We start from the raw sequence: 12,554 nt of genomic DNA on the forward strand, positions 1-12,554 counted from the left end.
AAAAACTGCTTCAGACAGAAATAGCAAGTCATGATCTCTAGACTGACCTGTAGTGTCCCGCCTGTCGCCCACTGACCACAGCCCACCCACCATCACACACACACACACAGTAAAGTACTAGACGTCAGGATGACATACTGTATGCAGTCAAATTTATAGTCTGGTTTTGTAAACTCTAATCAGATTTAAATCAACATAGAAAAGTAAATCCACGTCTAATACAACATTTTCATGTCACAGCTTCAGAGGAGAAACATCTGTGATTCTGGAAGTTAAAACACTGAATTATTCCCCTTTTTACAGCCCAGTATGGTTTTGTTAGCTTTAAGCTAGTGTGGGGATGTTCTCCTTTTTTTTTCTTAAAGAAACAGAAAGCGTTTCCTTTTTAGTTATTTTTTTTCTTGTGTTCAGACAATGAAATCAAGAATGACGTTACCTGCTTGACAGTTTCGACTGTGACTCCAGTCTTCCTCAGAAGTGTCATCCGACGTGCTGCTGACCTGTCATTTATCAGCTGGTCGGCTCGGCAAACCCGTCAGAGTCTGCCGAACCGACCGCTTCCCCTCCGCCCTGGCTGGTCTCTGGAGCAGGGAATCCCAGGTGACGCCCCCTCGTCCCGGTTGATGGTGTCTCTCGCCCGCTTCCTGATCTCTATGGCCTCTTTTTTATCCATCAGCAGCACGTCGGATGACGCTTCTGAGGAAGACTGGAGTCACAGTCGAAAACTGTCAAGTAGATAACATCATTCTTGATTTCATTGTGTGAACACAAGAAATAAATAACTAATATATACGAGAAGAAATGAACATAATCAATCTAGAAAGTGTTTCCTTTTCATATTAAACTGTACCTGGTAGAAAGGTTTGGACCCACAGTGAGAAGTGGCTCAAAGACACTTTCAGGGCCTTTCAGTGTTCCTGTTTTTAGATTGTTGTTGTTGTTATTTTGTAACATTTAAGAATGTTGGCTTCTTATGGTAAATGATAAAAGATCATGTGTTATACCTCAGAGAAAGGTATCAAGAAAGCACAGGAACAGAAACTGATGTATGATGACGGCAAATGACCAACGATTCCCAGGAAGATGTTATCAGACTCTATTAGCAGCATCAAGTCCAACCGGTGCAGACATGATTGTCTGTCAACTGGTGCTGTCAAAAATGCCCAGAAAAGAAAAGTTTACTCACATGAGGCTTGAACCCATCAACAGGAGCTTATTTTCGCGATGGGTCCTCAGGTTTCTGAGGCTAGGCTGACTGTAGCTCATGTAGCGTACGTTGATCTTTAGCTTCCACATTTTTGGCCGGCGTCTACTGACGACAACCTGACGACCCGACCAGCTCAGAGTGAGGCTCTGTCTGGGTTCAGCTCTCTGCTGCTGTTGAATCATCTGCAGTTAATTTTCACTCAGTGACGCTGTGGGACTCGGATCAGGTCAGACGGTCGCCGTAGTGATGGTTTTTTTGTTTTTTGTTTTTCTCAAAATCCGATGACATAGTCAGATGTAGACTATTGTTGACAGTGTTGACATGTAAACACAACACAACATGTATCCAGTGTTACTCTGAAACGGAGGTTACTGTACATTAATGAAACATCTAGACATAATTAACTGGACCTGTGAATGTACATAGCAGCAGGTGTATATAGCTTTTTAGGTGTTTGTCTGCACATGAGTGATCCTCAGCAGCAGACCTGCTTGTGTGTGGGTGTGTTTGTGTGCGTGCGTGCGTGTGCGCATTTAACACTTAAAGACGTTCTGAAATTTCTGGTAGCATCTCCTCCAGGAAATAGAAACACTTGCACATGAATGTCATGTCAGCAGATGCCTTAGATGTCACTCAGTTGTGACTGTACTGGGGGGAGGGAGGGGGGGTGGGGTCAGTTTGTTACTCAGTGGTTGTTGAAGCGGTGCAGCTGGTGCGTGGTGTTCATCATTCACAGTTACTCCAAGTGGTAGCAGCTTGAGCCATTAATACTCTGTTATTACTCTCTGTCATGTATTCATTTGGTTTCTCTGTGTTAAGTCACAGACGTGTGTTATTGGTGGTTTTTCCGTGTTCACGTCTCTACTCGTCGGCGTGTGGAGGCGCAGAGTCTTACTGCTGCTGTCTGTTCTACAGTAAACAGGAAGTGGAGCTGGTCTGGTGGCCACTTCCAATGATTTTCTCCATGGATCTTGTTTCAGTTAAAGTCTGAACTCTAGAAAGCACTGATGGGATTTCAGTGGGACTGTCGTTAAAGTTGTAATCCTTAAGATTTTCTCTTCATATCAGACACTGAGGCAGTTTATGTTTACAGGGCTCCACACTAACATGTTTTACTAGGAGTGCAGTGGCCCCTAAGCAAGCAGAAAATCTAGGGGCGAACGTCATAAATTGACTTGCACAGCAAATATTTACATTTCCTTTTCATTCACAATCCTCACACACATTGGCCTGTTACCACCTGTAATGACAGATACCAGATTCTTTGAGTCACCCCTTCCACGTTTGACCAGCAAATTTACTGGTTGCGCATGTGCAAGTAGAACTAAATCAAATTTTAAAGGAGACATATTCTGCTGCTTTTCCACAAATTAAAATAGTCCCCAGGTGTCTTAAAGACATGTCTGTGACATGCTTTGGTCAAAATACCACAAGGATCAGCCTGTGAATATTCTCATTTGTCCAGGTCATGGTTATCTCAAGGAAATTTAAATCGAATGCAACTGGACTTGGTTATTTGTCTAGGAAGACGTTTCACCTCTCATCCAAAGATACCCCAAGGATCAAACATCACAGCTCTTTTCATCCTCTCAAAATAGCCCTGTTCAGAACGGCTGGTTTCAGTGCCTGTCCCTTTAAATGCAAATGAACCACTGCTTGCTCCGCCCCTTCTACCGGTCCCAGGTAGGGGTGGTATTATGCAAATTCGAAACCTAGTTGCATCACTGGAAGACAACTGAGGGAACAGCTCATAAAACCACATGGATTTCAACCTGCGTGCCTGTAAACCAGTGTCAGTAACGCATCAGGACCAGTACCAAGTGTCACCACAACTACAGTCTTAAGGATTACAACTTTAAATGTGCAGTGACTCATACCACAAAGTGTGTGCGTGCTTGAACGCAGCCCGGTGACGTGATCTTTGTCCCTCAGTGACGAGCTCTCAGTCAGTCACTCATCTCACTCTCAACCATTAGTGTTTTTTAAAGTGTGAAGGGAATCAGTCTCTCCGTTATGACAATGTGCAAGTCTTTATTACTTTGCTGCTACAGGGAACCCCCGCCCCCCTTCACTGGCAACCATATCTAGAACCCGGGGCCCGCAGGTCTAGGAGACTGGACCCGGGGCCGGCTCAGTCTGTTATGAGACCGGCTCGGACCCGATCGCAGCCAATCAGGGTAGACGGTGTGATCTGGAGGGAGGGCCGATGAGCTGTTACTTGAAGTTTGTAAATGAGTGAAACTTTTCTTGCTCCTCAGTCTGATCATGACTCTGCAGAAGGGCTTTTGAATGCAGAAATAAGTGTTTCCATTGAAATCACCAAACCTTCATGTATGTTTTAGTTTCTCCTCCCTGCATGCTTATTTATGTCTGATCCCATGAATGTCTTTTTAATCCCATGTCACAAGTTCATTTGATTTTTTTCTTTTCACATGTCTTTTATTCATGTTGATTTCTGTCATGTTTTATTCCCTTATGACATTATAATTGCATATGAATTGCAAAAAAAAAAAAAAAATCACTACCATTGTTATTCAGTGACCTTGGAATTGTGAGGTTCTCTAATGTCTCGGTTCAGTATTAGATATTTATTTACATGTGGTTTTTAAAGCGTCTCTTTTTGCCAAAGACTTATTGTTGAGATTGAAACAAATACAAATTTGAATGTTAAATTAAAATCAATTCTCCAAACCTACAATAGATGAAACCGAACAGTTCCAAGCTCACAACTGATGACTGTCGAACTTCTCTGTTTTGATTTTCTCTCTGTGTGTCCACATGGTTGTAAATCTGTAAAGTCTCCATGAATTCATGAACTGTCCTGTCTGCTTGAAGGAGAAGACACAAACTTGTCTTCCTTCACAATTCTAAGCAATTACTTGACTTTTTTCTTTTTCTTGGCTGTGACAAACCTGCAGACACGACAGTGACAGTGTTGTTAAGATTTTTGTTGCCTTGGTGTCCCTTGTATAAAATCCAATAAAGTACTGTTCTCTAACATCCTCTCCTCTGCGCCCACCACTCTTCTTCAGCCACCTCCTTGTCCCTGTGTAGATGCTGCTGCTGCTGCTTTAGTTGTATTGAACTTGAGTAGTTGCTAGAATTTAGTAGCAGTGACTAAATCATCATTCTAATCACCTGAAAATCTGCTTTATCAATATTAATCTTACACATAAACCTATGTGTAAGCAATAAGCAAGATCAGAGACAGATTTTTAAGGGAATAGTTTGACATTTTGTGTCATAATTCACTTCAGTTGGAAACCAAACTGTAAAAACATTAATTCACCGCAGCAAAAATAGTGAATTCTGTCTTTTTACATATGAACATGTTGGTTAATGAGCTTTTTACATGCTGTTGTCTGTGAGTCCCTCGATCTCATGATGTTTCCATCAGGGTCGAGGGAAAGTGGTTCAGAGAGATAATTTTGACTTCATCAGATTCTTGTTCAAAGGTGAACCCAAACCATAACCCACTAGTGAGGAAAACACTGCAAGACAAAACACAAACGTCTCATGTGACACAATCAAAACCTTCATTAAACCACGAGCAGCAGCTTGATGTGTGTGTGTTTGGATTCATGTTTCCAGAGAAACAGACTCCACTCATGATCCAAACAGCACTTGATCACAACACAAAGCAGCAGAACAGTTTTCTCCCTGATGTCGTCATGTGGTGTAACAACAACCATCCACTGCTCCAGTTCCACAGAGTTTGTTGGTTTACAACATTACTGTAGTGATGCAGGTGTGCACAGGTAATGTGTATATGCTATGTATACAGTTAAGATGAGGGGTGAAAGGAAAAAATGAAATGATCTATTTTGCTTCTCAATCATATTATGGACCAACCACATCAGACTGATACTATGTAGGTTTTGAAAAGTGCCTCTTCAGCCAAAATTTAAAGGGATAGTTAAAATTGGCCCATTGCCATAATCCCTGTAGTTTTAGGAGTAGGTTCGTTACCTTTAATTGTCGGTGCAAGCTATTTTTAGAACGGCGGAGCAGAGCCGTGAGCTGCTCAGAGCTGCTAATGGGATTTCTTGGTTTCCCTCATCAAATACACAATCCAACAGCTCCAAAACGCTCTGGTGGACAAGACAGAGTTGTTTTTGAGGTAAATTCATGCAAAACCGCTGATGCGCGTTCCCATCAAGGGCAGTTTTTCGGCAGTTTCTGGTGAATGTGCAGGTTACAACTTGTCCACCAGAGCGTTTTGGAGTTGTTGGACTGTGTATTTGATGAGTTTGATGAGGGAAACTAAGAAATTCCATGAGCCTCCGTAGTGTAGCTCTGAGCAGCTCTGCTCCACCGTTCTAAAAAATAGCTTGCACCGACAATTGAAGGTAACGAACCTACTCCTAAAACTATAGGGATTATGGCAATGGGCCAATTTGCCAAAATGGAACGATCCCTTTAAGGAGTGAATGAGTAAACAGATCAGATCCAGAGAACCAATAAACATGCAGCATGTACAGACTAAGATCTAATATTGCTGGTTATTAACACGTCTTGATGGGTAAAAGGAACATCACACTGGAATGTTTGTAGTAGTCATCTTTTCGTTTAGATGGACTGAATAGAGATGGTCCTAAGAAGCATCATCAGATCTAAGATCTAAAATTTGCAATAACCAAAATGAGCGCTCACCAGGCTACTGGATCAAATAGTAATAGTGCTAAAGATCTGAATCATTAGTGATTAGATCCCTGTTCATGTGTCTGTTTCAAACCCTGACCTGAGAAACTCCGTAATGGAAGAGAGAACATCATAATCCATGATGAACCTGGATTCTGTCGTGTCTCTTGAGCCGGGTTCATCCAGACTTCATGGTCACATGGGTTTATTTACATTTACAGAGGGAAATGATTCAACAGTGGAATCAGTGTGACACTGATAAAACACCAGAAGGTCAATAAAAGGAAAGTTCCAAACAAACTGTGACACTATGACGCAGTTTACTGAACACACACTGACCCACATCAGGGAAAACACAAATATTGGCTGTTGTCAGTGTAAATTAGTGAGAGTTAAAAACCTCAACTCAGTATGACTCATCTGAAAGTACAAACTGTATAAAGTGATGCTATAAAACCTCTGGTTCAGCTCTGAGAGGAAGCTGAAGCATGATATGAATATCTGTGGTGGGCTTTTACCCAACTACAGAAAAATTCCTGAAGTCAAGTTATGAAATGTCTCTTAAAGTTAAATGAAATGACATCATGCTAAAAAAAAAAAAAAAAAGGGGGGGGGTCATGTATGATATTTGGTGTGACTGGAGCAAGTTGAGAAGTTAAACCACTGGAGGTCAACAAAGATGGGATGAGCAGTTAAGTTTCTGTTGTATCTGTATGAATCAGTTTCCTGCTCTTTATCTTGTTTTGCTGTGGTGTGTAGTAGTTTTGTAGTTTTGGGCTCTGCTCTGTTGTACCTGCTGTTTCTTTTGGCTGCGTGGGCTCAGTGTCGGCTGTGTGCTGTGGTACAGTAGTTGTTGTGCTTCTTGCAGAGTTGAAGTATGTGTATTTGTACATACATGCCCCTGTCTACGGCTGTCTCCATCTATCTCCTCAGCTTGAATCCAGTCACCCTCCAGTACCTCCAACATAAATATTCAGTGAACAGAAAAATATCATGAATTTAGCATCTGTTTTTTTTTTTAGTAGAATATCCTTGGTTCAAACAAGTAATTAAACAAGTTACTGACACTGTGGGAAAATATACACATCAATGATTTTTTTTTTGTATATTTTTTGGGGCTTTTTCGACAGGACAGTCGAGAGGGACAGGAAATGGGGAGGCAGAGAGAGGGGGAATGGGGCGGTGTTTAGCAGTTTGTGGAGCACCAGCCCCATGTGTTGAGGCTGTAGTCCTCACTGCAGGTGACCCTGGTTCGAATCCCGCGTCAAGCTGTCCTATCCTGCATGTCATTCCCTCCTCTCTGCCTCCCATTTCCTGTCTCTCTCTCAACTGCACCACTCGGTGCCCCATCAATACATTTTAAAAGGAAAATGGTTATGTCCACTTTTCTCACCCAGCAAACTTCAAATTGTTTCTATCCTGAACAGATCGACGGTGTCACACAAATCAGTCAATTAAAGGAAGTAAAACTTAATATACATACTATATAGATAATCATGCAAAGCCTCATTCTAGCATGTCATTTACAGTATAAAGGTAGGCGTTTATATTAAAGCTCCATACAGTATAAAAGTAGATATCAATGTGTAAGAGAGTAAGAGTCCACAGAGAAATGCACACAATCAGAAACTGAGCCTGAAAACAACATAATGGATATTTATCACTATTTGAATCAAGAGAATAATCTGCTGATTAAATGATATCCAGGTAACTGATATACAATAAATTGGCTAAAAGTGTAATATACTGTAGGATTTCCCTCAGATATTATTCATGTCTGTAGGTATTTGAAGTATTTTTCTTCCAATGTCCCATGTGTGAACTCTTCAGGTTTTGCTTGTAGGAACTGATTCGTTGCTGTGATGGTAAGTCTGACTCATGCAGGGATCAGTCATGTTGGGTACAGTAGATGTAGCTTTGTTTCTGAGAGTCGTTAGCTGAGATCAGTTCTCTGTCACTGTTAAATTAGTATTTGTGATCAACTTTAGTCTTTGTAAGGTGTTAACATCCAAACTAAGGTGATTACTGATTAGTTTTATAGGAATTAATACTGTGTCCTTTGAAATAGTACAATAGTGTGTTCTGTGTGGTAGCCTGTGGAGTTGCTGTGACGGTGGAGACTCTGTGGTCCTTCTGCAAATGTTCTGTTTGTCTCCGTCTCTGTCCACAGGTCAAGTCTGTGATCAACCTGCTGTTTGCTGCATTCACAGGAGACGTCTCTGCCCTGAGGAGGTGAGCAGCTCACACATTCACACTACTGTTGATATGTGCACATTTTAGTGACCTCTAGTGGCAGCAGGAGGAAACGTTGGAAAAAGTTGGTTTTAAAGGAGACATATTATGTCCCCTTTCCACAAATTAAAATAGTTCCCAGGTGTCTTAAAGACATGTCTGTGACATGCTTTGGTCAAAATACCTCAAGGATCAAACATCACAGCTCTTTTCATCCTCTCTAAACAGCCCTGTTCAGAACGGCTGGTTTCAGTGCCTGTCCCTTTAAATGCAAATGAACCACTGCTTGCCCCGCCCCTTCTACCGGTCCCAGGTAGGGATGGGGTTATACAAATTCGAAAACTAGTTACATCACTGGAAGACAACTGAGGGAACAGCTCATAAAACCACATGGATTTCAACCTAGGGAGCCTGAACATTACAGATATTTTTGTCAATTCTCACATTTTGGGGGCCGGAAGTCAAGACAAACACCCAAATATATGTTAAAGAGCCTTTAAAAAGTGATATTTCCATAATATGTCCCCTTTAATTTACAGTTATTGGCTCAGTCAACAGATGTGAAATGTTCTTTATTAAATAATTTGAGTGCACTGCTTGTACTGTGTGTAGGTTTGCGCTGTCATCCATGGACATGGAGCAGAGGGACTATGACTCCAGAACAGCCCTCCATGTGGCATCAGCTGAAGGTAACATGCAGCCAAAAGTCAAACACACACACACACACACACACACACACACACACACACACACACACACACACTCACAACAATTACAGAGGGATCAGTAAGGAGGATCAGTAACTACAGGGGCGGCCAAAATGATATTGCACATCTTTGTCCAGTGCTGTTTTCACATTATTTTTCACAGCTCCATCCCAGTGTGACAGCAGTGTGTGTCCCCAGTCCCTCTGGTCCACATGTCCACAGTTCGCATGTGTCCTTGGGCGAGATACTGAACATCCACTCACTGATGTGTGAATGGTTAGACATAGTGTTAGTGTGTACTGTAGATAGAAGTGCTGTATGAATGTGTGTGAATGGGTCACATGAGTTGAGTCATCCTAGACCAGTGGTTCCCAACCTTTTTTGGCTCGTGACCCCTTTTGTGTGACAGCGTTTGACTTTTGTGTTGCGTTTGAGTGTCCGCATCGAAATGTTTGTCGTCTGACATTTGTCCAACATCTGCTCTGCTCTCCAGGACACACAGAGGTGGTGCGCTTCCTGCTGGAGGCCTGTAAGGTGAACCCGGTGCCCAAAGACAGGTGAGCCTGCTGTCTCCGTCCTACGTCTCCTCGGCCACTGCTTCTTGTCTTGCCACGCTTTGTCTGTCTTTGTGAGATCGTTAACATGCACAGCTTTATTTTGTCCCATCCCACCATCTCTCCTGAGCATAAAATCACAGTTTTTTACTGCGTTACAATGTCAGTCTGTCAGATCTTGAAACTTGCCTGCATAATCCATGTAATATAATATAATGTAAAATAAATGTAAATTCAAATTTTAGTTAATTTGTAGGGTAGAGGATTAGGGGCCACCTTGGGAAAAAAAGTGAGTTCTGACTTTTTTCTCAGAATTCTGACTTTAAACTCAGAATTCTGACTTTAAACTTAGAATTCTGACTTTTTTTTCTCTGAATTCTGACTTTTTTTCTTAGAATTAAAGTCAGAATTAGGGTCTGGGCAGCTAAGCTGCCGGGAACCTATTGTATTCCTAGGAATTCTTTCTTTTTCTTCTTCCTCTTCTTCTTCTTCCAAGGAAGTCATACTTCCCATGGGTGAAAAGTCACCAAACTTTGCACAAAGGTCCAGTCCCATGCCAGATTCACTCAACTCCAAGGACATGTGCCCCCCCCTCCTAGGGGGGGCACAATAAGCGTTTAAATTAAAAAACTTAAAAAATTCCTACCAAACCAACGGTAGATGCTAAAGTTTTGAAACTTCACCACAATGTAGACTCAATACTGCTGAAACTTTTGTCCATTTAAACTCATTACAAATTATGAAGTCCATCACTCTGTTTTTTTCAATAACTGTAAAACTTTTAAAATGTATCTCCTCCCACAATTTTTGCTCAATTGACACCAAACTTGCTAAAGAGCATCTCCAGACCGTCCTCCACAAAACTTGTTTCTCGGATTTTTGATTAAGTAAAAATTGAGCCTACAGTGCATGAAAACGTTTGACTGTAAACAGTACTGTAAACAGTACTGTAAACAGTACTGTAAACATATACCATCAAATTCTTGCTAAATACATTTTCAATCTTCCTGAAAAAAAATGAGAATATTCTGGAGTCATGGTTGATGAAGTTTGGCAAATATCAGGATTTTATCTCAAAAACTGAATTTTTGAGAACATTTTGAATTCTGCTCTCATGGGAACAACTGCAGTCAATGTGAGACTGGAATTTTTAAACATCAGATTTTCTCTTATGAAGCAAAACACGTATCATTAAAAACAAATCACCAACATTTCCATGCTGTCAAGATGCAATTTATGTATTATCAGATTTTTGTTTAGATAACTGAATTTCTGACATTTTGACCATTTCATCACAACAGCTGCCCGGGCACTGGCTCACCTGAGTGGATAAATGAAGCTACACAGCAGGTCTCACTAACAGCTAATTAGCTCAGCGAGTTAGGAGCTGGTTCTTGGTGTCAGAGATTGTGAGTTCGAGACCCAGCAAGGGTGATGATGATGATGATGACAGATCAAAATGTCAGATGTCCTCAACATGAAATACAAGACAGTTGTACTGATGGTGGCATCACAGCAAGCCTCTAAATTTAAAAAACCACTGTTAAACTGCCACTTGTCAATTAGCTCAGTGCGATAGACAATGGTCTTTGGTTCCACGGGTTGTGGGTTCAATCCTCAATTGGTGCAAATTGAACATTATAAGGTCAACTGTCTTGTCTTCCTATTCTCCTGTTTGTTGCTCAGAATTTGCCTAAATTTGCCCGGACCCGACCCATTGCTGCGCAGCAGCTATAATTCTATTTTTTTTCTCAGGATTCTGACTTTTTTTCTTAGAATTAAAGTCAGAATTCTATTTTTTTTCTCAGGACTTTTTTCTTTAGAATTCTGACTTTAATCTCAGAATTTTGAATTTAAAGTCAGAATTCTGAGTTTAAAGTCAGACATCTGAGAAAAAAAAGTCATAATCCTGAGAAAAAAAAAATAGAATTCTGGTTTTCATCTCAGAAAAAAAGTCAGAATTCTGAGATTAAAGTCAGAATTCTGAGAAAAAAAACAGAATTCTGAGATGAGTCAGAACTCACTTTTTTTCCCCAAAGCAGCCTTAAACCTCTTCGATATTTGTTTAAACACCAGAGGACAGTTTGATTACCAGTAGTGAGGAACCAGTGATTTACTGTCATCTGACTAGTTCAGTTAAGTGTATAGGTTATATTATAGATGAGCAAATCAAAGGTCACTCTTGTTTCTGGTCTCTGGTTATTCTGAGGTGAGGAGGAGTTACATAAAAGATAGAACATTCATATTGAACAGCTATGATTATGTGTAATACCGTTTTCTCTGCACAGATGGGGGAACACGCCGATGGACGAAGCGGTGCACTTCGGCCACCACGACGTGGTCACCATCCTGCGGGACTACCACGACAAGTACAGCCCCCCCGCCGGGGCCGATGACAAGGAGAGCGTGGAGAAGAGCCTGGACAGCCTGCTGTAGACCTGCTGGCAGCTTCTGGTTGTGTGTCTCTGTTAGAGCTTTGTATAGACATCACATGTGCGATGGACACAGTTTCTTTGCTTCCCTCTGTTTGCCGTGTCTCCTCTGCTCTGGCTGTATATCACCGCTCTGCTTCATCCCACCACTGTTGTAATGCAATTTGTGTTGTATGTATGCGTGTGTGTGTGTGCGTGTGTCTCATCAATACTGTTTAAACAAATGACGTAACAACATATAAACACCCGTAACACAGTGTTTACAGTATATTACTCCTGTAATCTGTCAGTGTAGTAGTTTAGTTACAGTACCGTTCTGTTCATTCTCTTCTCTACCTGGTAAATACACTGACTGTATTAGTTTTTGTGAGATAGTGAGGTGTTAGGAAATGATGGTGTAAACTGTGTGTGATGATGTGTCTGATTGTGTAAACGTGTAAAAAAAAACAAAAAAAGACTTCCAGGCAAACGCTGCAGTTATGTGCCTGTTGGATTCTCACACCTGCACCTGCTCTCATGTCGTCCTCCCGTCCCCGGCGCGAGGACGTCAGCAGGTTTTTATGAAGCTTCACGTCTCCTCCGACGTCACGCACAGACTGTTCTCTGAATGTATTTCTCAGTGGCAACACTTGCAATAGGAGCAGCGAGTATTTATTACAAAGAAAGACTTTCTAACGTGTAAAACTCCGAGAAGATGTAAGAGCGTGTGTCTGTTGGGTCTGTGATGAAAGCACATTCGGTTTCTTTTTTTTCTGTTGGTATAGTTACATTTTTCTGTTGA

At 41.4% G+C, this 12,554-nt stretch overlaps 1 protein-coding gene across 2 annotated transcripts in view; it reads left to right on the plus strand.

The window, feature by feature from the left end:
* Positions 1-12,520, plus strand: part of glsb (glutaminase b) — a 42,947-nt gene extending 30,427 nt beyond the window's left edge. For both annotated transcript variants that reach the window (XM_085764902.1, XM_085764903.1), the window contains exons 15-18: positions 8,019-8,080; positions 8,693-8,769; positions 9,281-9,344; positions 11,630-12,520. In XM_085764902.1, the coding sequence (XP_085621028.1) occupies positions 8,019-8,080; positions 8,693-8,769; positions 9,281-9,344; positions 11,630-11,777 (351 nt within the window). In that variant the 3' untranslated portion in view covers positions 11,778-12,520. The remainder of the gene's footprint in view (positions 1-8,018; positions 8,081-8,692; positions 8,770-9,280; positions 9,345-11,629) is intronic.
* Positions 12,521-12,554: the final 34 nt, after the last annotated feature.

Source organism: Trachurus japonicus, chromosome 21, assembly GCF_045865225.1.
Source record: "Trachurus japonicus isolate A0001 chromosome 21, Traja_1.0".
Classification (NCBI taxonomy): domain Eukaryota; kingdom Metazoa; phylum Chordata; class Actinopteri; order Carangiformes; family Carangidae; genus Trachurus; species Trachurus japonicus.